The sequence below is a fragment of the Eupeodes corollae genome, chromosome 1 (genome assembly GCF_945859685.1).
Source record: "Eupeodes corollae chromosome 1, idEupCoro1.1, whole genome shotgun sequence".
NCBI lineage: Eukaryota > Metazoa > Arthropoda > Insecta > Diptera > Syrphidae > Eupeodes > Eupeodes corollae.
The window spans coordinates 139016800-139044085 of NC_079147.1; the positions used below are offsets into that span (position 1 = coordinate 139016800).

The 27286-nt window shown below is 31.8% G+C and overlaps 1 protein-coding gene across 1 annotated transcript; it reads left to right on the plus strand.

Annotated features, from left to right (window-relative positions):
* Positions 1–4256: 4256 nt before the first annotated feature.
* On the plus strand, positions 4257–24627 carry LOC129943093 (sodium-coupled monocarboxylate transporter 1). Its single transcript, XM_056052318.1, has 11 exons — positions 4257–4627; positions 4737–4896; positions 19812–19877; positions 19975–20026; positions 20152–20219; positions 20300–20454; positions 23237–23486; positions 23548–23928; positions 24000–24178; positions 24242–24416; positions 24482–24627. Exons 1-11 carry the CDS (start codon positions 4419–4421, stop codon positions 24530–24532), a joined length of 1746 nt encoding a protein of 581 aa, XP_055908293.1. The 5' UTR covers positions 4257–4418; the 3' UTR covers positions 24533–24627.
* Positions 24628–27286: the final 2659 nt, after the last annotated feature.

Here is a 27286-nt window from a genome sequence, read left to right on the forward strand (position 1 = left end):
AAGTAAGACAAAGATCGGTAAACTATTCGGGTATTGAATTTTTTTCTAGAAAAAATAAATATATTATTACGATTAAAGAAGAAGAAATTTAAAAGTTTACGTTTGAAATGAATCTACTTTATCTTTGTGATTGTTTCGAAAAAAAAATTAAAAAATAATGAATAAATAAAATCAAAAAATTATTACGAAACCAATTAAATTATTAACGAGTGCTTATCCAAAATAAATGCTTAAATATTAAAAAGTTAAATATTATATCCCATTCCAGTATAAAAAGTCTTCATCCCTTTAAAAAGTGTTAATAAAAAAGAAAATAATAATTATCTTACTCGAAAATATAATAATTTGTAATTGAGGTTTTTTTTTAACTTATTAGGTCAGGTATCAATTCTATAATAAAAAATTCTATCAATTGAAAGAGAGCTCAATTAAAATAAATTGCAGTAGGTTATTTTTTATTTTGCTTACTTAATACTTACAAAATTTGCAAAGCAGATTGTTATAGATCGTACACGCTTAAAATAAATTTGCACCCCAAAATAGATTCTCCTCTTTCTGAACTGGTAATGAATGAAATTTAAAGCAGTTTAAATAAAAGTTTAGCTTTATGAAATCAAGTCTTGAAATGTAAAAAAAACTCTTTTTATAAACACCAATTACAGTTGAAATTTCTTAAGCTTTTTTTCCTCATCATGACAACGATATTTCGCGTGTTTGAAGATTTTTTTCTCGTTCGAATTTTTTTCTCGTACTTATATTTCGCTTCCTGGTATTGCAAGTAATTTAGACGGCAGTTATGATGTCCTTGGTGGCACTATTTTTCAGGTACTAGGAGACTGGGATCATTCGACATATCTGTATCGACAGAAGATAGATATGGGAGTACCTAAGCCTCAAGTGTAGAAATTAATAATTTATCCTAAAACTAAGATCTTTGCACCTGTAAAACAATTCTTGCTCATCTAATCTTCCCTTGCATTACAATGGAACCCCTCAAAAGAACTTCTAGAATACAAATTAAACCAAATAACGAAACAATAATTCCAAAAATACATACATTTCATGCAAATCTTATAAGCAATAGAAATAATAGTAAATGCGATATCCAATAAAAAAGATAATTATAAATTTAATTGTCATTGACAAAGTTTCTTGGTGTGAAAAGTTTTTACCTAGGTTCTATATAACGAAAGTGCTTTTAGCTTTTAATATTCGTTTTCAGACTTTCATTACTCTTTTTGGGATGTGGAACTGCAATGACAAAAATAGAAATTCATTAAATTCTGACCTAATCAGCGTTGCACAATGAGGAATACAAAATTGCGTGGAATTAAATGCTTCGAAAACCCAATTGTGTCTTGTATCGTTAAAGCGAGATAAACCCACCTTGCCATTATCTATGGATGACACTTGGATCAATGAGTCTGAACTTTTCGATATTCTTGGTGTGTCACCAACTACCTCTGGTGGAATAACCACATGCGATGCAACAAATTCGTCTCTCCTTCTGATCCGGCAGTTATCTATAGCGTTTTTCAATAAGGGCGAGTTAATGTTGTGTGTAGATGGCGTGGAGTTTGCTGTATGAACGTAGTGCCATCCTGCTAGAACCACAAGTAGTCTAGGTACATATGGTTCAATTTAGGCCATAACAATTTAGTTACATTGTTATGAAGCGCTCGCTGTTGACGGCGACCACCTCACTAGCGTGCGTAGTTTTTAAAAAGGTCCGGACCAGTTACACCACCGCGCCGGCCCAAAATCTACACCAAACGGTAACTTTTTGAGGATGCATTAACACCTAGCATGGGTTGGTGTCGCCCCATATAAGGCAATTTTGCTTGTTAACACTTATTCATCCAAAAATGCGCCTCGTCACTAAAGATGATTTTTCAGCCAAATTTGGGGTCCTCTTCCAAACGATTCGAAGCCCAGTAAGGGAGCAAACGGCGTTGTGTATGGTCATGAACTTTGAGTTCAATCTTGTTACTTGCCTTGATGATTTGGCATTAACAATTGAATAATAAACAAAAGATTTGACAGATGTTACCACAACAAAATGACCGCCACGGGTCGCCAAAATCTGCCCGTTACTTAGACTTATATGATATGGGCATTAAAGTAGAAACACCAAACAGAGTTTTAAAAATACATTTTTTTATTCAAGTTTGGTCTTCATTTTCTTATTTTTGTTCTTTCAAACTAAAATTACCAATTATTTGTAGTAAAATTATAACATTAAATATTTTAAAATCATAAATGTAAAAAAGGAACAAATTTCGTGGACATTAAAATAGATACAAAGATTAAACAAAATTAAATGCAAATCTAATCAGGATTTAAAAATGATTTTTGAACCTGGTAGCCAGGCTCTAACCTTTAATTACAATATGACATCTGTTGTACATTGATTCAAACAATCGGCGGCATCTGTCAATTGAAATATTGTACCAGTCCTGTTGAACCATCCTCAACGGTTCATTTTAATTTTTTGTTGAATGTTTCCCAACCGCGCATTTTAAATCTCCCTCAAAATATTCTATGGGATTTAAGACAGGCAATTAGGATAGGCACTACAATACGCTGATTTGTTGGTCCTTAAAATACTTTGGAAGAGATTTGGATGTGTTCTAAGGGTCGTTGTCCTGCTGTAGAACACGTTTGAGCTGATATATCACCTTTGGTTCCTATACGGCTCTTGAAATCGTCGTAACGTCTTTTGTCTTACCCATTTTTACCGTTATTTTAATGGTCTATGCTCTAGAGAAATCCCCTCAAGCAGTTCAACTGTAATACTCGAGCTACTAACTTACCCCCGAGCCCAAATTCGGCTGTACTGACAAATACAGAGACTCGTACCTAAGCCGTACTACGCGAATGTGGAATGTCTTCGATCAATAGGTGACAAATGGCTTTTAAATTAGTCTGGCCAGTTTGTATGCCTAAGGTTTCTGAGAATTTTCTCAGACAGATAGACAGAGCAAGAGAATTTGCATTTTTTTTTCTTTTTGAACTATGCGGTAGGGAATTCTTAAAAAATCGAATAATATAATTCTGTCACGGTAATAAAAACAGATAATATTTCAAACTGAATACCTACTTTTTATCCTTAAGTATAAGAAAACCCTTTAAGAATTAAATTCTGCGGATTTCTTGTAATATTGGGCATATGTTGTTGCTTTAAAAATCATACTTATTTAGTTCAAGGAAAGTTTAGAGCTCAAACATCTTGTTGAAGATCACAATATCGTCTGCATATAGAAGCATCTAAATTAAAGTCTCTTCAAACTTAATTCCACCCGAAAATCTTTCGAAACACATAATAAACAAGGCAAATATAACCCGACTTAATATACCAATTTGAGGACACAATCTCTAATATTAAACAAAATTGGAAATTGGAAAGTATATGGATGCTATAGCTCCTTTTTATACCCTCATCTGTGACTTTATTAGTTTGCGTCGCAAGATTTTTGAGATGTTCATTATGGTTCCATAAAAACGTCTTCCCCTGTCTAAAGTTTGAACGACAAGAAAAATAAATTAATGTTTAGATATTATTTGATTGATGAAAACGTTAATCAATTTAAATTTGTTATTAATTCAAATTATCTGTAATTGTGTGTATAAACATATTTGCATATAAAATATAACCTCTAAGTTGTTAACACAAAACACAGAGTCTATATGTAAATAAATGTTAAACAAAAGAACACCGTGCTCTTGATTTAATATAAGTTCTCGGTCAATTGATATATGGTATATTTTAATACACTTATAGGACTCAAGCTTTTAGAAGTACGAGTAGGTACATACTTATGAGGCATGGATGATTTAAAGTGATTGTTTGTTATCATATATAGGCAGTGAAATATTAGCTTTCGCGACCCCCTATCCTAATAAAACATAATGCAATTTAAATTCAATCTAAACGATTCCCCCCCAACGACATTATGACAATCTGTGATTTAAACACAACTTATATGCTATAGGTATAGCCTCCCGTAATTGTTTCCCATAAGTTCAACTATAACAGAACATAGCACAGATTTTAGCTTTCTCTATGATGTGGTGCGACCAAAAGATTCTCTGTGCCTGTTACGAAATTATTTTTAAAGATTAATGCAACCTATCTTGTTCATATCTACCTATACCTATCTATAAGAATCTCAATGATACAAATTTCACTTCCATATAGTTTGAATGGAAATTGTGACTGGAACTGATAAAATCATATCAAACAAGAGCTTCAAGGCACTTTCAGAATTCAGTAGTAATAGTAATCGCTTGGAGGGACTACGCCGCCAACGTAACCGCCGCCGCCGTGTTAGCAATCGGTTGTCTTTTATTCGTCCATCATCATCATATCCGGAAACATAACTATTACTCGACGTATATAACAAAAAATCTCAATAAAAATGTCTGACATTTCTGACATCGACGAGATCCTAAAGGATCTGCAGAAATTTGCATGGCCGGATTATGTTGTATTCATTTCGATGTTCGTCCTTTGCATATTCATTGGAATATATTTCGGTTTTCTTAAGAAATCTCTTTCTGAATCTGATTATCTAATGGGTGGCCGAAATATGTTGGTTATGCCAATCGCGTTATCACTTGTGGCCAGGTAAATAAAATCTATACTACTCCACACGAGTAGAGATAAGTGAAAGTGAATTAAGCGGAAATATGTTTTTAATAATTTTTACATTTCCATTTAAAAAAAACAAAAAAAGTTTTGTATCTGGCATCACGTTGCTTGGATTACCAACGGAAGTGTACTCATATGGAATACAATATATATATGTTGCTGGCGGCGTTATTATAATGGGAATTGTTATGGGAACTTTCTTCCTGCCAGTTTTTCATGATTTGAATATAACGTCAACATACGAGGTAAGTGAATTAATTTAAAATGAGTTCAGAAAAATGAGATACCTTTTACGTACTTATCAAGATGTGTGAGAAGTAAGAATATTTGAGGAAAATGTAGTCGATGAAACTCGATGAAGGATTCAGGATTCGAAAACTGTAGTTATGGGTTTTACTTTTGCTGTCATTTTTTTAAACTGTCCACACATTGCACACATTTTGTTCATGGAACAAATTATTTGCATTTTGTTAATATTGCTTTTTCCAAAACCAATAGACGACAATTGAAATATAGATCTATTTTATCCTTTATAGCTTTGATTTTGACTGACTTCTGTTTGACGCAGCAACTTTCTGTTCATTAGTTAAGTAAGGTTTCAATTTCTATTTTTCTATGAGGCAATACAAACAAATTTGGTGGTTCTTCAGCTCATGGAGAAACAGAGCTTATAGTGACTTAAAACTTTTAGTCTTCTGTGTACGAGTAACGTCAGAAACGAAGGCGATCTAAAGATTTATGCCGAATCCAAACTGCTAATTTGAGAATTACCAATTTTGTGTAGTCTCTTTTGAAGATTTTAGTTCTTATTGAAAAACTAAAAGTTGGATTTTTATTAAAATTTAACTAAATGTTGAAAACAATATTTTTTGTATATAGTGAAGCTGATGTTAATTTTAGGGTAATACATGAAGTTACTGGAATTGAAATGTTGACAAGTTATGCCATATAGAAGTGGTAGAAAGGGTTTGGTAATGGATATAGATCAATTCTTCTACAAGATTCTGGTGAGACAAACAACCAAGCCAAGACAACACAAAATTGCCTGAGGGTCAAAATTGTAGGTTTTAAAGAAGCTTAAGATTAGCTCTTGGGAAGTCTATATTTGAATGAACTCATACAAAAAAGGCATTCAAACTCTGTACGAGAATTTTGTATTGAAAATGAATAACATATACACGAAAGTAAGGAAAAGTAATAAAATAAAATAGTTATCATAGTTAAACACGAGCACAGGCCCGGATTAATAGGGGGCTAGGGAGGACTGCAGCCCGCGGAAACGACGGCCCCACCCCATTAAGAAATTTAAACAATAAAACTGCGATATTCAAAATGTACAATATAATAAAATCTAAAAATTACAACCAAAATTAGTTGACCCCACAAAATCTAAACTCGAAAGCTATATACCCCAAAAACGTTAAATCCAATTAATCCCATAAACTTTAAATCGACATAGCTCAATTCGCTAGTATCTTCAAAAAGTCGCTATTAACCCAATACTTTAAAATCAAAAAATATTAAATCCATGCAGCCTAACTCAGCAAAGGGTTTCCTGATTTTAAAAAAAAAATTAAGTCTATGCCTCGTATTTTTTTTTTTTTTTGCGAAGTGTGGAAATATGCTGCACTAATTAGTAATTATCTCTAGTACCTTATTTATACTTGATTAAGAGAGATGTGCGAATTGAGCGTTAAAGTACATATCGATACTAGTGTGATCAAATTTAGAATTGGTAATTTCCACGAGTCCGTTTTGAGTTTAACAAGCGAAAAGGGCGAAATAAATTTTGCCGCAGAAGTATTGAAACATATTTTTCGACCCAACGTACATAAAGTTGAATTTTCCGAAACCCTCCCGTGTGCAAAATTCAACTTTACGCGTATCTAAAACTTAATGTTCGAATTGAAATATTTTACTACTATTTATTTTAAAGATGCACTAAAAAGCAATGTATTTGTTTTAATAAAACATCGACACTCGTGGAGAAAAAAAAAACAAACGAAATTTACGAATACATTTCAGAACATGTTATTGATGCCGTGAAAATATATAGCGGTAAGGTCTTCAAGTCCAGTCGCGACTCATAAATGTGCAGACGTACTCTGCCAGAGTGAAAAAACTAATCGAGAGAGTCAAATTTTCTCGTCTCCGTCCCTTTGAAACCTATTTTTTAGAATAATCAAAAAGAAATGGTCTGACGGTCTGATCGCCTGACGGTTTTGAGTTCATGGTTTTTGGATTAATTACAAATTGGGTTATGTGGGTTTAACGTTTTTGTGTTTGCGATTGCAAAATGAACACATTTAATTTTTCAAAAACGTTAAAAAAAGCCCCTGATGAATAATTAGCCCCGGGTATCAAAAATTCCTAATCTTATCAGAGGTGGAGCACTTGGGGTATAGCTTCTTGGATTTTCGATGTGTCAAGGCATCGGCGCATCGTCTCTGAGTGCGTGGACTCTTAGCGTCCCGGGTTATTGAGTTGCCTCGCTTAGGGTTAAGGACGCTTTGGGTTATGAGGGGTTGGCTTGCTGGGGTTTTATATCTTTTTAGGGGCCTCAAATTTGAAATATCCCCGGTTCTCTATTTTCTTTAATCCGGCCCTGCACAAGAAACTGCGCTCAGTAAAATAAACGCTTTAAAAGCACTTTAAGAATGTATCTAAATGGTGTCATGATAATGGATTAATTATTATTAATGCCACCAAAACAAAAGTAATGCACATACGCCAATCAACTAAACGGGAAGAAATCTTAAATATATATTACCAAAATGACCACTCTTCACTGCTAACTAACATCAAATCGTCGAAATCGTCGATAAAGTATTTCGGAGTTAGTTTAGACCAACATTTTCTGTGGTGAAAACTTATAATTGGTCTTTTTAAAAAGGTATGGGATCTTATCATGCGGGCTAGTGCTTCAAAAACACATCTGGACAAGAAGATAAACGTACCACAAAATTTAATTAAACTAATCAAGCCTAATATAATCGATTGCAAAGTGTGGGTTATAAACGCATTACATGGAAGCGCTTGAAGTTCCGTTTATGGAACAGAGAGCTTGCGAAACACCTAAAAAATTTGAAAATATATGTTTTGTATTTTGTACGATCTTTAAAATAATAACTAATTACAGATCTCTTTAATATTTAATATTTTTTTGTTTACTTTTTCTTAAACCAAATTTTAGTAATTTTCAATAAATCTAAAACATCAACTGAACTTATAGATCACCTTTTTCTATAACATAATATAGTGATCAATAAGCGTTAATTTTGAATCTTGTCTTACACCAAGGTCAGGAAAACTGGATTCTCTATTCAAACGAGACGAATTCAACATATAGTTATAATTTATCATCTTACGGTTGAGTGTAAAACAAGTTGTCTTATATTTGTCAATATTTATAAAATTTAAAATTAAACGCACATTTCCCGAAATTTATTAAGATCATCTTGCAGCCCTTTCCAATCCTTGATGGGGTTGATAATTCGAACAAAATTAAAATCATCTGCATAGATCAGCAATATATAATTATTTGAATCAGAAGTCAAATTCTAAACAAAAGGCTGGGATGCGACCCACACTGATAACTTCCCATCCCGTCTGTAGATTCGACTTGCTTAAAAGTTTGTAGGTTTTCGTGTTGGGTTAAAAAAGTTGTCAGTTGAATTATTCTTAAAAAATTTAAAATTACCAAAACCATTTTTCATATAATGAAATAGTTCAGTTTCAAAATCTAGTTTTGTAAAAAAAGATTTTTAACCAAAAACAAATTTTTACCATTTAAGTAAAAAATTTAAAAATTAGATGAATGAATTTAATTTGAGAAATATCGAGAACCGAAAATCAATATTAACAAAATTTGCGTACTATTTTTTGTAGATTTTATTGTTTTTATAAAAAACGGACAGTTGGATTTTTATAAAAAAAATTACTGGATATCCAAAACAATATTTTTTGTGAAATAAAATAAGTTTGAAGACAATATCATTAATTTTTGAAAAGCTTTTTGAGTCGAAAGGAAATTTTTACAAAGTATTAGTTTTGTTTTTTTTTTTATCTTTTGTAAAAAAAACTGTCAATTCGATTGTTCTCAAAATTGTTTTGAATGTTTAAAAAAATATTTCTTATAAGATAAAACTAGTTTGAGGCCAATATCTCAAAGTTTGGAAAAGATATCTAAAATCAATTTTTACCAACTTTTATTAATTTTTTTGTTTAGGTTTTTAATTTTTTGTAAAAAAACTGTCTAATCGATTTTTCTCAAAATGCTACCCAATTTTGACAACAATATTTTTTAAAAAATAAAATGAGTTCAAAGCCAATGTCTCAAAAGTTTGAAAAGTTATTTGAGTTGAAAATCAATTTTTACTATTTTTTACTAATTTTTTTTTAGGTTTTTATTTTTTGAAAGAAACTGTCAATTCGATTTTTCTCAAAACAATATTTCTTATAAGATCAAATAAGTTGGAAGCCATAATCTTAAATTTTTGAAAACATATTTGGGTCGAAATTCAATTTTTACCAAATTTGAGATATTTTTTTTAGGGTTTGATTTTTTATAAATACACTGCCAATCGATTTTTCTCAAAATTTTACCAGATGTTAAAAACGTTATATTTCGTCGAACAAAATTGTTTTGGAGATAAAATCATTTTTTATTCTTAAAATTTTCGAGGTGACAAATTTTGTTTTAGTTTTTTTTATTTATAAAAAAAACCGTTGATTGGATTTCTTTCCAAAAATATACTGATTTGGTATCACGTTACATATACATAATATATAACTAAATTCAAGTCTCTAGCGTCATTGGATCGTAAGATATTTAGGGTTAACCAAAATGTTCACCTTTTTTTAAGCTGCTGTGGTAAAAAACCACTCAAGCAATTCTCTTGAGAGCCCTTTCTGCATCTTTCTGCCTTAGAATCTGTATAACAAAATTTGTTTGAAGTCGATATCTCTTCTGGTTCTTGAGCTATGGACGACGAAAAAATGTCCTACATACGCACTCACAGACATCTTTCTGAAAATCTTTTATTTCTACTCTAGGGACCTTGAAACGTCGAGAAAATCAGACCCATTACATTCATAAATAAAATAAATAGCAATGGACCATGGTGACTCTCTTGAGGTGCACCAGAAATCATTTTGAATTGATATGAAGGGTTTCTCCTGAACATGAAGTTATAAAATATATCTTTAAGACTAGGTGACCCGACAGACTTCGTACTGCTTCAATCGATAAATAAAAGACCTTGACTTTTTTATAAATTAATTTTAAAACGAACAAAACGTATTGAATAAAAAAGCATTTTTTAACGAAGCATGAAAATTTATTATTATTTTTGACACATCATGTTGCTTACTTAAAAAAAAACACATTTTTTCTGAAATACTGGCAATTTTTAAGGTTTACATTTTTATTAACCGACACACACTGTTATGATACAGTTTGTTAATCAATTTAAGCTTTCTCATAAACTATATTTTTTGTTTTGTTTTGTGGTGCATAAATAAACAAAGAAGACGGTTTTCCGACGTGCGAACACGCGACGTATAACTGTTCATGTGCAAAACAGGGAAACTCCAAGTTGATTCCGCAAACTTTTAAAGACTGTCCTTGCGATTTATTTGTTGTCATCGCAAAGGCCAGACGTACTGGAAATTGTAAGCGTTTAAAATCGAATGGTAAATCCGTTGGAATCATCGGTATTCGCGGGATCAAGACATCCTCTCCTTTGTATTTTCCTTTTATGATTATTGGCTTAGTGACGTTATTCATCAGCTTTTTCATAGCCAGTCTTGTTGCATTGCACAGTCAAGGTTGATTTATGTTACGCAGCATAAAGACAACTGATCCTACTTTTAATTGCAAATTGTAAGGTGGTAATCCAGGTAATTCTTGGTGGGATAGTTGACTACGTCATCCTGGTTCAAAACGGTGTCAACTGATTTGAAGGAAACCAACTGTCCTAGAAGAAAATTCTGAATGGTCGAATTGAGATCCTCGACATCTTTATATTTCGCTGCCAATATTGCTCGTTCACCGCTAAATAAGCTCCTCTTTTGAATCTGTGATGTGACAGAAATCTTTGGTAATGTGGATTCATCACATCGAGGTGTCCATTGCAACTTTATTATTTCTAATATCTAACAACTGCTTCGCAAACACATTTGCAGTTTCATCATGTTGCAAAAAATACTCGCATTTTAGTTGTTAATTGGAGTGTCTTTGCGTTCTGCCACAAATTCGATAATTTCATTTATTGAATAGCAATAAAGGTCAAATATACTTTAGAAAACGTTTGTATCGAAAATAGAAAAGGGCTGTTTTTAGGGTCTTCCCGAAATCATTCGATTCTTTCTCGCCTCTTAAACCTTCCCTAGACCTCCACGAACATTTCAAGATTAAGATAAGATATATCCGTTCAGCCGTTCTCAAGTTTTAGTGAGACTAACGAACAGATAGATATGACGAAATAAAGTCCAGTTTTACTTAACGAGAAGAATTTCATGCCTTAATTTCTCAATTTATTTTTGACAAAATCTGTCTGAAACTGACTTGAGTGTTTTTCGAATGCATCCAAACAAAAGGTAGAGAATTTTAATAAATTAGTAATTGTAGATTTTTTGCACAAGCCCATTTGGAAGTTTACATACAACAGAAGAACAGTTAGGAAATAAGGAATAGCAGCAAATTTCACTATAATACGAGAATTCGTAACTGAATTTTTGGAACCCTTTTTATGGACTGCGGTTAGGCTAGAATCGAAATAAAAAATTCTTAAATATATACACATAAATTTCCAAAAATATGTTTTATGCAACAAAAAGATCGAAACAGTTAGTCATAAAAATTAATGCTACTTGAAAGTGCGCAAAGTTATTACTTTTTTAATAGAAACTAATTGAATCCCATAGATATGTTTAATATCATTAAAAGTGAATTTAAAATCATTTCTTAGAATTTTAAGACAAGGTGCTTTACCGGATTGAAGTTATTATTAAAAAATATTAAAATAACAACACCTCTTTTTTTTATAGAATATTATAAAAACAATTTAGTGTCTAGTTTATAGATATCTTGAGAACTAAGTCTAAGAAATGTGATTATTATTTTTATTACAGACTTGATTCTGTTAACATATTATTAAATTTGTAATCAAATGTTAATAATAAAAAAGAGGCTGGGATGCGACCCACACTGATAACTTCCCATCCCGTCTGTCGATTTGTCTTGCTTCAAAGTTTGTCTATATGTACTCGTACCAATTTTTACCAAATTTGCGTACTATTTTTTGTAGACTTTTTTAATGAAAAAACGGACTTTTGGATTTTTATATACAAATAACTGAATATTGAAAACAATATTTTCCGTGAAATAAAATAAGTTTGAAGGCAATTTTTTTTAATTTTTGAAAAGCTATTTGCGCCGAAAGTAAATTTTTACCAAGTTTTAGTAGGTATTGTTATTTTTTAGAGTTTTATTTTTTGTAAAAAAACTGTCTATTCGAATTTTTTAAAAATTTTACCAAATGTTGAAAACAATATTTTTTATAAGATAAAATTAGTTTGAAGCCAATATTTAAAATTTTTGAAGAGATATTTGAGTCGAAAATCAATTTTTACGAACTTTTGTTAATTTTTTTTCGGTTTTTAATTTTTTGTACAAAAACTGTCAAATCGATTTTTTTCAAACTTTAACTGAATGTTGACAACAAGATGTTTTGAAAGATAAGAGTAAATTAAAGCCAATATCTCAAAGTTTTGAAAAGATATTTGAGTTGAAAATCAATTTTTACCAACTTTTATAAATTTTTGTCTAGGTTTTTATTTTTTGTAAAAAACTGTCAATTAGATTTTTCTCAAAATTTGTCCTAATGTTGAAAACAATATTTCTTATAAGAAAAAATTAGTTAAAACCTATTATTTCAAAGCTTTTAAAAGATATTTGAGTCGACAATCATTTTTTACGAACTTTTGTTAATTTTTTTTTTCGGTTTTTAATTTTTTGTACAAAAACTGTCAAATCGATTTTTTTTCAAACTTTAACTGAATGTTGACAACAAGATGTTTTGAAAGATAAAAGTAAATTAAAGCCAATATCTCAAAGTTTTGAAAAGATATTTGAGTTGAAAATCAATTTTTACCAACTTTTATAAATTTTTTTCTAGGTTTTTATTTTTAAAAAAAAAACTGTCAATTAGATTTTTCTCAAAATTTGTCATAATGTTGAAAACAATATTTCTTATTAGAAACAATTATTTAAAACCTATTATTTCAAAGCTTTTAAAAGATATTTGAGTCGAAAATCATTTTTTACGAACTTTTGTTATTTTTTTTTTGGTTTTTAATTTTTTGTACAAAAACTGTGAAATAGATTTTTTTCAAACTTTAACTGAATGTTGACAACAAGATGTTTTGAAAGATAAAAGTAAATTAAAGCCAATATCTCCAAGTTTTGAAAAGATATTTGAGTCGAAAATCAATTTTTACCAACTTTTATACATTTTTTTTTTATCTTTTTATTTTTTGTAAAAAAACTGTCAATTAGATTTTTCTCAAAATTTTATCAGGTGTCAAAAACATTATTTGTCGTTGCACAAAACTGTTTTAGAGATGAAATCATATTTCAGTCGTAAAATTTTGGAGGTTACAAATTTTTTTTTTTAGTTTTTTTGATTCATAAAAAAAACCGTTATATTGGTTTTTTTCAAAAAATATACCTGTTTTGTATCACGTTACAGTATATCATATAAAATTTAATTCAAGTCTCTAGTGTTTTTGGTTCGTAAGATATTTAGGGTTAACCAAAATTTTCACCTTTTTTTCAAACTGCTATGGTAAAAAAACCACCCACGCAATTTTCTTGAGAGCCCTTTCTGCATCTTTCTGCCTTATTATCTGTATAACAAAATTTATTTGAAGTCGATATCTCTTCTGGTTCTTGAGCTATGGACGACGAAAAAAACGTCGCGAACGTACGGACGTACGGACGTACGGACGTACGGACATACGGACGTACGGACGTACGGACGTACAAACGTACGTACACACGCACGCACAGACATCTTTCTAAAAATCTTTTATTTCGACTCTAGGGACCTTGAAACGTCGAGAAATGTCAAAATTTTCAATTTGACAAATCGGACCCATTACAATAACTTCCTATGGGAAGTTAATAATAGAAATATTTATTAGAAACAAAAACTAGTACTTGAAAATAAATTAAAAAAAGCATTATTTGTGCTCAGCTATAAACTGTTACCCAACACGTTTTTTAACTTCCCATAGGAAGTTATTGTAATGGGTCCGATTTGTCAAATTGAAAATTTTGACATTTCTCGACGTTTCAAGGTCCCTAGAGTCGAAATAAAAGATTTTTAGAAAGATGTCTGTGCGTGCGTGTGTACGTACGTTTGTACGTCCGTACGTCCGTACGTCCGTATGTCCGTACGTCCGTACGTCCGTACGTCCGTACGTTCGCGACGTTTGTTTCGTCGTCCATAGCTCAAGAACCAGAAGAGATATCGACTTCAAATAAATTTTGTTATACAGATAATAAGGCAGAAAGATGCAGGAAGGGCTCTCAAGAAAATTGCGTGGGTGGTTTTTTTACCATAGCAGTTTGAAAAAAAGGTGAAAATTTTGGTTAACCCTAAATATCTTACGAACCAAAAACACTAGAGACTTGAATTAAATTTTATATGATATACTGTAACGTGATACAAAACAGGTATATTTTTTGAAAAAAAACAATATAACGGTTTTTTTTATGAATCAAAAAAACTAAAAAAAAAAATTTGTAACCTCCAAAATTTTACGACTGAAATATGATTTCATCTCTAAAACAGTTTTGTGCAACGACAAATAATGTTTTTGACACCTGATAAAATTTTGAGAAAAATCTAATTGACAGTTTTTTTACAAAAAATAAAAAGATAAAAAAAAAATGTATAAAAGTTGGTAAAAATTGATTTTCGACTCAAATATCTTTTCAAAACTTGGAGATATTGGCTTTAATTTACTTTTATCTTTCAAAACATCTTGTTGTCAACATTCAGTTAAAGTTTGAAAAAAATCTATTTCACAGTTTTTGTACAAAAAATTAAAAACCAAAAAAAAAATAACAAAAGTTCGTAAAAAATGATTTTCGACTCAAATATCTTTTAAAAGCTTTGAAATAATAGGTTTTAAATAATTGTTTCTAATAAGAAATATTGTTTTCAACATTATGACAAATTTTGAGAAAAATCTAATTGACAGTTTTTTTTTTAAAAATAAAAACCTAGAAAAAAATTTATAAAAGTTGGTAAAAATTGATTTTCAACTCAAATATCTTTTCAAAACTTTGAGATATTGGCTTTAATTTACTTTTATCTTTCAAAACATCTTGTTGTCAACATTCAGTTAAAGTTTGAAAAAAAATCGATTTGACAGTTTTTGTACAAAAAATTAAAAACCGAAAAAAAAAATTAACAAAAGTTCGTAAAAAATGATTGTCGACTCAAATATCTTTTAAAAGCTTTGAAATAATAGGTTTTAACTAATTTTTTCTTATAAGAAATATTGTTTTCAACATTAGGACAAATTTTGAGAAAAATCTAATTGACAGTTTTTTACAAAAAATAAAAACCTAGACAAAAATTTATAAAAGTTGGTAAAAATTGATTTTCAACTCAAATATCTTTTCAAAACTTTGAGATATTGGCTTTAATTTACTCTTATCTTTCAAAACATCTTGTTGTCAACATTCAGTTAAAGTTTGAAAAAAATCGATTTGACAGTTTTTGTACAAAAAATTAAAAACCGAAAAAAAATTAACAAAAGTTCGTAAAAATTGATTTTCGACTCAAATATCTCTTCAAAAATTTTAAATATTGGCTTCAAACTAATTTTATCTTATAAAAAATATTGTTTTCAACATTTGGTAAAATTTTTAAAAAATTCGAATAGACAGTTTTTTTACAAAAAATAAAACTCTAAAAAATAACAATACCTACTAAAACTTGGTAAAAATTTACTTTCGGCGCAAATAGCTTTTCAAAAATTAAAAAAAATTGCCTTCAAACTTATTTTATTTCACGGAAAATATTGTTTTCAATATTCAGTTATTTGTATATAAAAATCCAAAAGTCCGTTTTTTCATTAAAAAAGTCTACAAAAAATAGTACGCAAATTTGGTAAAAATTGGTACGAGTACATATAGACAAACTTTGAAGCAAGACAAATCGACAGACGGGATGGGAAGTTATCAGTGTGGGTCGCATCCCAGCCTCTTTTTTTAAATTCAAATTGAGGAGACATGACCGGATTGAGATGGAGATAATCATATCATATTATGTAAGTTAGTAATATTAGGTGGGTAATCATCTTCATAATCGTTGTCGTCTTCGTCGTCCTCGGTGTCATCACCATATGAAGATATAATATTGTAATAGAACATAAAACAATTTAAATATAATCTCCATCATCGTTGGCTTGATAATGTGTAGAGGTCTAACATGTAACCATTCGTTTGAAGCGATTATTTTAAGAACACAATATTTATATTTCAAACGATTGTCGTGGTAATCAAAGAATTAGTATCTCAGAATTTCGTTCGTGGTTGAGAATCGACTATTTATATGAAAATAGGTCTGGTCAATTTATTGTATATGCAAACGACACCTTATAAGTAATGAGGTAATGACAGCCGAGGGTTAACGTGTTTTAAGCAAAGCATGTTTTGAGTTGGTTTGGGAAAACTCCTTTTAATTAGTACAGGAAACAGAGAACCATCTGTGGTTTGTTCTATTTTGAAAAACTCATAACTAATGTTGTTATATCTAAAATATTGTTTAATTGGAAATTTAAGGAATTGGTGGAGTTTGTTAGAATTCTTAAGGAACTATAATTTTTAGAAATTGTAAATGTGCCAAGCAATTTCAAAAAAGAAAACAATATGTTTTAATAACTTTAAGTAGCATAATAAAAAGCGAAAGAACGTCTTGGAGAATTTTCTGCAGCAATGTAGAAGGCAACTCAGAGGCATCAAAGCTATAAAAAATCGTATACCACTTAAAATATTTTGGATAAGAAATAAAGCTGGAAACTTAATATTCAAGAGAGAGTTAACAAAGCAACTGTGGTCCTTTTCTCTTGTAAAAAAGTTATTGGTAGTAAATGGGATCTATAAACCCGTATTACGCACTGGCTATCCATTTTGGGCATTATACCGATATTTACATACGGACTGCCAATTTGATGGACTGCGCTGTACATACGAGTAGAAACAACCGACACAAACTCAGCAAAGAACAAACTGTCCATGTATGTGTGGAGCACTCCGCTGCACTTGATGTTCTGTTCCATCTTATACCGCTAGATACTTCCAGCAGACAATAAGTCGCTAATACAACCAATCGGCTTGAAGCCGATTCTGAACTCATTCAGATCTTTACCTAATAACAATCTCTTGTAGGGATGCCGGGTCTTAAAAAGATTCAAGGAAATTGCAAAGCTGACTTGAAAAAAATGTAACAACTGCTTTTCAACTTGGAGCTCCTGCTAACATTTTGCAGAAGCTGCATGGATGAACAGGAAAGAGGGGGCTGTGTCTTACTATCTATGTTGCAAAGACGAAGTCTCCGCCTTAGAGACTTCACAACTAGCTTTAGTTGGTTAAGGAGTAATATAGATTTGATAATCCAAATCCAACGGACCAACTTTTGATCTATGTGTTGTTTTCTCATCAACAGCCACCTTAACCCAATCTAACCTAAAGTTTAGGAACGACAATAGAACAATAGTTAGAAAAAGAACACACTTTTGATTAATGTAGTTTTGTGGAAAAAGACATTCTATTGACTTGTCCTTTAACGTATTTAAATAATTTGACGAAGAAATATCAAACCGTCCAACTTAACAAGGGTATAACATAATTTATGCTCTTGATAAAATATACATACAAAAATGGTAAAAATATTGAAGGCTTAAAACTCCCATACGAACATTAAAATCTATTTGAAGTTATGTGTTGAAAATTTCTGTTTATTGCAACTTTAAATTCTTTCAAAAAAGGCTACACTTTTTTGATCAATAGGATTTCTATAAAGCAGCATTCTTAATTTTTTTCTTCGGGAGGGAGCGTTTAGCACTAAATTATAAAAATATTAAATTTCAGCTTTTGTTTTTTTTTCAACTAGTAAAAGGGTTGTTTAATTCTTGCCATGAAAAGTGTTTTTCAAATTAGTAGTTGGGATTCGGCATAAAACAGTGAGTCCCCTATTCCTGACATTACTCGCACACATTAATGATTGAGAGCTGTACCCACTGTTTAGGTTCCTTACGAGCTGTAGTGCCACTAAATGTATGTATGTATGTATTTATTTATTCTTGATAGTAACACATTAGTGCTCTCTTATTCACATACAATGTAATTTTAATTTGACCTTGAAATTCTAAAATAGGAAATAAAATGGTTTTATTGTTGTGCAAATCAACAATACATAATAATAATAGAATCATGACCTAGTTTTGCGTCAGTATTCCATGAATTGAATTTAACACAAAAAGTAACTGGTCTATACAACTATTTCTATATAGCCCAGTTACTATATACATCAGAATGTGCATAAGTTTAATTCTGTTTTCTTTATTGAGTTGTTCATGTTAAAAAACAAGTTGTTGGACCTCGTACCTCAACTTTTGTCTAGCCTTAAATACATTTTTGGCATCTTCTTAACCCTAGAACCCTGCCCATATTTGGAGTGGACATTTCCTATCTTGCGTTCCATTACACACAGCTTTTTGTTTTTAGATATTTTATGAAAATAAAAGTCCTAACATTTTTAATTTCTATTTTAATTTAAACGTCTATTTAAAAATGTTACTCGTAGTACACATTTTAATTTGATGGTCCCCACAAATATTATCAATCAAATAAAGCTCATTGTGATAAACCTTGGAAGGATTCTAGTGTTTTATAAAGTTGTTTCAATCTATAATTTGGGGAAAAATAATTTTCCAAATTAAAAAACAAAGAAAAACTTAAAAGTTTATCAATTTTTTGTTTCATTATTTACAGATTTTTGTGCTCTTTACATTCAATAATCTTATCAATTTTCTATCACATTTAAGAAACTAAGTCTAAGAAAATGTTTTAAATTTTTAGATATTTTATAAAAACAAGCCCATTATACTATACAGGCAGGTATCCTTGAAAAAAAAGAGCGGATCCAAATTTAAAGTCAGGAGAGGGAGCCACACCACACACTTACCATACAAGTTAAAAACTAAAACCTACATAGGTACTACAAACTACAAACTACAAACTTTTCAAATTGTTTCAAGAGCAGAAAAGTTGAATACAGATCTCCCTTAAAATTTGAAAACCTTATATTTTAAAACCTCTCTTCAAATCTCCAGACCTCCCTTGAAATATCGAGACCACAAAACTTCCCTTGAATTTTCAAGACATCCCTTGAAATCTCCAGGCTTCCCTTGAAATTTCCAGACCTCCCATGAAGTCTGCAGACCGTCCGTGTACCAATTGAACAAATTATAAAATTTGCAAAACTGTACTATATATGGAATCCCAAAAAAACACGTCTTTTTCTCCTTAGGTAAGGGGCTGAAAGCAGATTCGAAACCGTTAGAAATTGTCTTTTTTAAATGGAAGCAGTGTCTAACAACTTGTATTGTATCCTTACACCGTCATTGAAATGACCACGTAAATGTTCTTCTCACTTAGTCGACTTCTTGCTTTAATAATTTGTAGTACCCGTGGCATGAGGTTAGTGCTTAGCACTGTCACGCTAGAGGTCCTGGGCTTTTTTTCACGGGTACTGGCTATTGAAAAGTCCTTCAAGAGTATGGATAAAAACTGCAGGTCTCCTTCATTCCTTACAATTACTCTTACACAGGAATGGTTAAGAGTTGTAATCCACTAGGCCCTAGTTCTCTACGGATTGTTGCACCACATAATTTATTTATTTTTAAAATTAAAATGGGTTTTTAACGTTATAGCATATTTTATCAAAGTAATCATTCAAACAAGCATACGAGTACAGTTCAGATATAAAATTTGAAGAATTGCAAAGAAAACTATAGTGTTCTTATATTATTTAAAAAACAAAACTAACCTAGTTTTATATAAATCTTTTATTTTCAGTACTTAGAAAGTCGCTTTGACCGGCGCTTGCGAATGTTTGGCTCCGTCATGTTCACCATTATGAACGTATGTATCCATTCACTCTTTCTTACTCAACTAATGAATGCTATTAAAGTCTTATTTTTTTAAATCTTTTCCTCGATCACTAAATTTCTTTTTATAGATTGGCTATTTACCAATTGTTATCTATGTTCCAGCTTTGGCGTTTAACCAAGGTATGTAATGTATTTTTGTTGTCGTTGGTTTTCCGATGCTTTGATGACGTTTTTTTTTTATTTTTTTTTTTTAATTTAATTTAATTCATGTTTTTTTGTTTATTTTTTATTTTATTTCTTTTTAGTCACCGGTATTTCAATACATACGATTACACCAATTGTTTGTATTATTTGTGTTTTCTACACAAGCTTGGTAATGCATATAAATATTTTTAATCAAGCTTTTATTGAGTGAAGACTGAAATGAGTTTTTTGTTTTATTTATTTTTTAAGGGAGGGATAAAAGCTGTAGTGTGGACAGACGTGGTGCAAACAATTTCAATGATTGGCGCCCTGTTGCTAGTAGCTATCAAAGGAAGCATGAACATTGGGGGAGCTTCTGAAGTCTTTAAACAAGCATGGGATACCGATCGGATTGAAGCACCAGAGTAAGTTAGTATTTTGATGTTTTTGTAAACAAATGGGTAATACTATTAATTTCGATATTATCAACAACTTTGGATATTGGATTCTATATGGTTATTTTAAAATAGAGACAAACGGAAAAACAGAGATAGCTATATCTTATACAGCGTAACTAGGCAGAAAGCTAGATTTTGTTGAAATCTTAGTCATTTAAATACTGAACATTCCAGATTGACCTGAGATCCACAATCCTTTCTAAGCTAATTTTTGAAAAGTGTTTTCTCAAATTTGCCGTTCGGATTCGGCTTAAAACTGTAGGTTCCTTCCATCCCTGACAATAGTACTAGCACACAGGAATAGTTGAGAGTTGTCACTCACTAGGCCCTAGTTCCCAAACGGACTGTTGCGCCACCCAATTTAAATTTATTAAAAATTTGACGCCAATGAATTAATTTAGTTGTCCTTCGAAGCAGTTGTTGAAAATATTTTTTCGCCAACGAACTGAACTGAAGTATCTCTTGGCTGTTTTTTATAAAAGGATTCGCCGGGAAGTTTACAGTTTGCGATATATTATATTTCTTCTCACATAGTCAAATAGTCGATAAGCAGCAAGGAGCTATAATAGTTATCGAAGTAAATCCTTTAGTCAAAAACTGTTTGGTATTTGCCTCGCTTATTACACAAGTCAATTTTATGCAGCTCCAAAGTCCGATTTGTGGCTCGCCTTCGCATAAATTATTTCTTGAACGATATAAATTTTTACTGTTTAGCCAAAATCACTGATCCCGCCCCAATTAAATAGTTTGAGGCCCCATTTTTAATGTTTAACCGGCTTGTATTTTTTAAGAATACTTTGAGCCTTGATTGGGCAAAATTGCTCTATTAACGCCAAGTTCCTTTCCAGGGCCGCTTTTAAAATGCGTGCATTGAGCATTTCATTTAAATGACCTACCTTATAAGTCTATCACTTCCTAGATGGGTGTAAGGCGATATTCTTTGAGAATTGAAATTCCCGTTTTATAATAGCATTCATAGGTAAGCTAAGGTCTTTTTGTACGTTTTAAATTATGTTGGTTTGATCACTAATTTTAGAAGTTCGTTAGCTGATCTTGATTGAGCTCAAGGTTTTTGTTCTTTCATAAAATATTAACTTTTGATAGCCTCACCTCTGTAGCTCTTGAAATTGCTCGAGAAGTAAATGGCCGATGTGGATTAAATGAGACAGTAGGCTAACGCAATAATCCTGGTGACAGTGGATTGTCCCATTAGTTCCCTGACGAGTTACTTCCCTGGGGAACAAATGTGCGTTCCTGTGACATTATTTTGCTTTAAAAAATAGTTCATATATACAATTTTTATATAGTTGAAAATAGACTGTGCAACGAAGGGTTGATTTTTCGGGTGGAGCTCATCAATGGTGATAAATGATTGTGTTGACGATTGATAAGTTGTTACTGCATACGATACATTTTGCTCGCTATTTTGGACAAATTAAGAAGATTTTAGAATTGCCAGAGCTTCGGTTGAAAAAATAAAGAACTTGGAAGAGATCTTTTCGACAATGATTAAATTTTTTTTAAGTTTACTACTGCGAAGCCAACTTTGTCTTCATCTTTTGAATAAATTGTTTCCCAGTTCTTGAATAGTTGGCGCTTCAATACTTTGTAAACGAAGGCCTCACACAACAAACTTCTCTATCTATCGGTTGCCAGTTGATTTTTCCAGTTGCGCACTCTAAGTTGAGTGAGATCAATTTCCACTTTACCGTGCCACCTGTTCCTCGGCTTTACTCTACTAGGCTGTCTTGTGGGCATAGATTCGAAGACTTTATATTAGGTGCCAGAGCATTGATTTTCATGTGTTCAGCTTGACTCATCCATCTCAGATGTTGGAATTTATTCCTTCTGGCTACGTCTAAGTCTGTATACACCCCGAAAAGCTCTTCATTCTATCTTATACTTCACTCACCTTCTGTGCCTGAGGGATTGATCTAAGATCCCTTAGGCGAAGAATTTTTCCCTCGAAACGACCCAAGGTGCTTTCATCCGGTCCATGCTTCTGCACCGTATAGTCGACGGGGATGATAAGGGTTTTAAATAAAGACACTTTGGTCGCTAGAGGCGGATTTGCTACTCAATTGCTTTCTTAGCCTAAAGAAATAGCGGTTAGCAAGAGTTATTCTCCGTTTAATCTCAGCTTGTTTTTTTTTCTGTGTTCATAGCTTAGTATAGGTAGTCTTAAACTACCTCAAAGTTACGTCTGTCGATAGTGAAGTTTTGAACGAGACATCGGTGCTGTAGGTTATTGATGGACAGCATGTACTTTTTTTTGCTCTTATTAACCGTTAAACCCATTTTTGCCGCCTCTGCCTCAATACTCACATTAACTACCCATTAACAGCACACTTATTCTTAACAGAGATGCCAAAACTTGACATGGCCTAATACAATTCGTCCCTGTTAATGCATATGACTGCGGCCTTGAAATCAATAAAAAGACTTTGGGTGTCGATTTGACGTTTTTGGGATTTTTTTCAGGATTTGTCGTAATGTGTACTTGTGGATTTTTAATGTTTCAAGCCACATTACTAGGGACCTATCGTATTGTTGACAATGGGCCTTAGAAGTTCACACATAACGACGGAGAAAATTTTATATGCGATGCTAAGGAGACTGATTTCTCTGTATTTATGTATTTAGTGCAGTTAAGATTTTTTCCTTTTCAAGTGTGAGACAAAATTATAAACAATCGGAGGAATACTTGAAAAGCTTTCAAATTAACATTTTTCATTCTTTTTTTAAATAGTTTTAATCCTGATCCAACGGTCCGTCATACTATTTGGTCTCAATTAATTGGTGGAGTATTTTATTGGACTCAAACAAACGCCGTCAGTCAGAATATGATTCAAAGATACCTAGCACTGCCTTCTCTAAAGGCTGGACGACGTGCTCTCTGGATATTTGTTGGTGGCGTCATTCTGTTAATGTCATTATGTAGTTACAATGGTCTACTAATTTACGCTACTTATAAAGATTGTGATCCCTTACAAACCAAGGTAAGTACTTAGACATGCCATTGCTCCAATAGAAATAACGAAACATAATGTACAATTTCAGTTAGCTAAAGCGAGAGACCAATTACTACCACTTTTCGTAATGGACACACTCGGAAGCTTACCGGGACTAACAGGACTTTTTATAGCTGGTGTATTCAGTGCAGCCCTGAGTTCATTATCAACCTGTCTTAACTCTATGTCAGCGGTTGTTCTTGAAGATTTTGTTAAGCCCTTTGTAAAGCGTCCACTAACAGAATCGGCCAAAAATTGGATTATGAGATCTGTTGTGATAGGAGTGGGAGCCTTATGTGTTTGTTTGGTGTATGTTGTTGAAAAAATGGGAACTGTGTTGCAACTTACCATGAGCTTAGAAGCCATTACAAATGGGCCACTTTTTGGCATATTTTCAATAGGGATCTTCTTGCCATGGATTAACGGAAATGTAAGACAATTAACTCACTTTATCATCTTGGGAAGGAATTTCATAAAATTTGTCTAAAAACTTATTTACAGAGTGCATTATTAGGTGGAACTATAGGAGTAATAGCGATGTCATGGATCAGTTTAAATTCTCAGCTGGCATTAGCTTCTGGACTTATTAAATACGAAACAAAACTACTTAGTGTTGATAATTGCAAATATGACTTTAATAAAACATTGTCTACAGGACCTTTTGACTCACATGCTGCTGAGTAAGTTATGACACAATTTGAACCATGCACTTAAATTGATATTGATTTCTTTTCTTTTTGCAGTGACATTTTCCCACTTTATCGCATTTCCTATATGTGGTACACTTGTATTGGTGCTTTAATAACAATTGGAGTGGCATCCTTGTTCACATTAATATGGGGTGGTAACGATCCACGAGATATTGACTCTTCACTTTTGACTCCTTGCATAAGAAATAGATTCAAATGTTCTGCAAGCGTAAGTCGAAAAGATTTTTCAAATGTTTTTCATTATGCTAATTCAACTTTAATTTTTATTTTCAGAATGGATACGATAAAAGCATTCCAAAATCACACAATGAATCAAAATTTTAAGATATTATATTAAATTATTATTATAAAATTTATTTTTGTAAATAGTGCTAAGTTAATTTAGGAAACATTTTCAGTAAAACGAGTGATAAAAAAGATATGTAAGTTTTTTTCATGTTTTTTGCACGTTGTTTTTGGGCGAAAAACTATATATGAAGCATTGATATTTTACCAAGTGAAAGGTTCTGACGACGTAAGGGACTCTAAATTTGGTCAAAATTCTGCTATTTGATTGCCAAAATTTGCCTTCCAATAAAGGCAACATTAATGGAAAGATATTATAGAAAAAATTTTAAAACAACCAAGGCAAGTCTACTTACATACATATGTCAAAATGACAGTTGATCAAGTTTTTTCATTGAAGTGAAAGCTGAACTTCATTTATAAATTATTTATTTTTTGCATAAAACCATTTTATATTCTGTGCAGAACCGTTCTTTGTCAAATTGGAAAAGAAATACATAAGTAATATTTATTTAAAATATAAAATGTAAATCGAGATGAACTTCGAGCTTTCCCTAGGAATGTTTTTTAGACAATTATGTTTTCGGTACTTTTTGCACGATCAACTGAAAGTAGAGGTTAGCGAAATAAAGCTCCGTGTTTGAAGCTTATCACACTTGGCCGACTAAGTAGTTGCTTTGGACAAAATGTATGTCCAAAGAATGCACTTTAATGCAAATGAAGTAGATAATCTTAATCTAAACAACTAAGGAAGTTTCAAATCAATGCCTTACATTTTATAACAATGCGTTAAACCAAGTTATAAAAATATGTTTTTTTCGAAGATCTTTGTCCTATTCAAAGAAGAGATGTTAATTTTTCGAAAGATTAACATACATATGTATTCCTTCCAAATGTTTCTCATTTTTTAAATTTAAAAACGTCAATACCGATTTACTGTTCCTTGTAGACTTATACTTGCCCTTTTGCAGTAGGATTCAAAGCCATCTAGAAACATATTTCTTTTTTATCCAAATTCTCACTCACCCTTATATTTTGATTTACTTAAATGCAATTTTTATGGCATTCATTTCGTTCCATTTCGAAATCTTAGCTACCCCTGTTGGACGTAGAAGTTTTTTCTTTGATACCTACAAGTTTCTGTCATTGATATCATTAATCGCGTTTTCATCTTCTTTGAGGATTTTTGTAATTTTGTTAAAAAAGATGCTAATGCGATGTTAATTTATCAACTTTGGCGAATAATTTGTTTTAAACTTAAGTTTGTTTTCCAACATTTCAAAAAAAAAACAAATTGTATCGTTTTTTTGTTTTTTGTTTTCTGTCTTACATCGGAATCCTTAAATAGATCCTCATCTATTGTTGGAAATGGGTGCTCTACTGGGTGGTAGTATGTCGGTGTCGGATCTTTAAAACATATTTTGTCTAAGGAGGCTTCTTGTTCTTAGTGGTGATAACGTATTTGTGGTTAAAGGATTCGGAGCTGCAGTTTTAACAGATTCTGAAAATGTTTGAGTTTTATTCGCCGTTGCAGTATGAAACGAACCACTTGCGGCGTATTCTGATGGACTTACGAGTGCATTGAACGACAGAACCCTAGCTATTGCTTCGTCAACATCGTTCAAATCCTTCTGCTTAAAAGTTTATCCAACAATAGCTTGGACTTCTTTTTTTTAACAAACATTTTTGCTTCCGAAATTCCCTTCTTATTCAAAGAGAATTCAAATCCTTTGCCACAGAATCCTTTTCAGCAAGCCTATTTGTGTTTGAAGAGCCGCCTCTCTGAAATTTCTGACAAGATGCTCACTTTGCTACATGAGCTCAACAAGTCTTTTCAGGGCCGGATTTAGAGGTCCAGAAGCCTCAAAGCAATAAAGAAGCGGAGGCTCCCTCTCGCCAAATTTGTTTGTTTAATAAAGTAACCCATTTTTTTCATTCGAGTTTTTCAATAAATAATTTATTGTGAATTGTAAATTCCTTTAGTATTGAACAAACACATATAAATATAAACGAAAAAAGAATTATCTAGACTAAAATTTTAGGGCTAACGAACGGAACCTTTCGAGGTCTTTTCGCCAAAAAATCGTTGATGATTTCTTTGAAATCCAGTTCTCGGAATAAATCGCTTTCAATGCTCAATGGAGAGAAACCTGCGATAGACGGTTATGTCCAATCGTGGTTGGAAGACTATTTTTTATAATTTTCATTTTTGAAAATGAGCGCTCTCCAGTGGAATTTGTTACCATCAAAACCAAATACATTCTCAATGCGATTTCGAGGTTTGGGAATGTAGCTCCGAAATTTTGACTTTCAAGAATTTGGTAGTAAAAAAGTTCAGGCGATTGATCTGTTCCTTTTTGTATGAGTCAATCAAAGACACAAATTTAACCAACTCATTACGAAGACTGGGCTCTAAATAATGCGGATACATTTTCACCAATACCTCTGCTGCAGCGTGCAAATTTTCATCCATCTTCTCGATGTGATTCAGGAATCCAAATCTCGAACAGATTTATGTCTTATGTTTTCCCGTAATCGATTGGATTCAACCTCACATTTCTCGTTCTGGTGCGGATGCGTGATTGTACATTGTGATTGTGGCTGCTTCCTCATATTTATCAAAATCATTTCGTTTGGATTCCACGAATGATTTCAATGATGTGCAAGCATTGCTGATTAAATTATCATTTCCAGGTCTTGCAAAATCTTTTTTATAGCGTTGAATCGCTCCAGATATCGTTCCAAGATGTTGCAAACAAAGCGGTTTTGACACCACTCATCCTCTGTAGAATG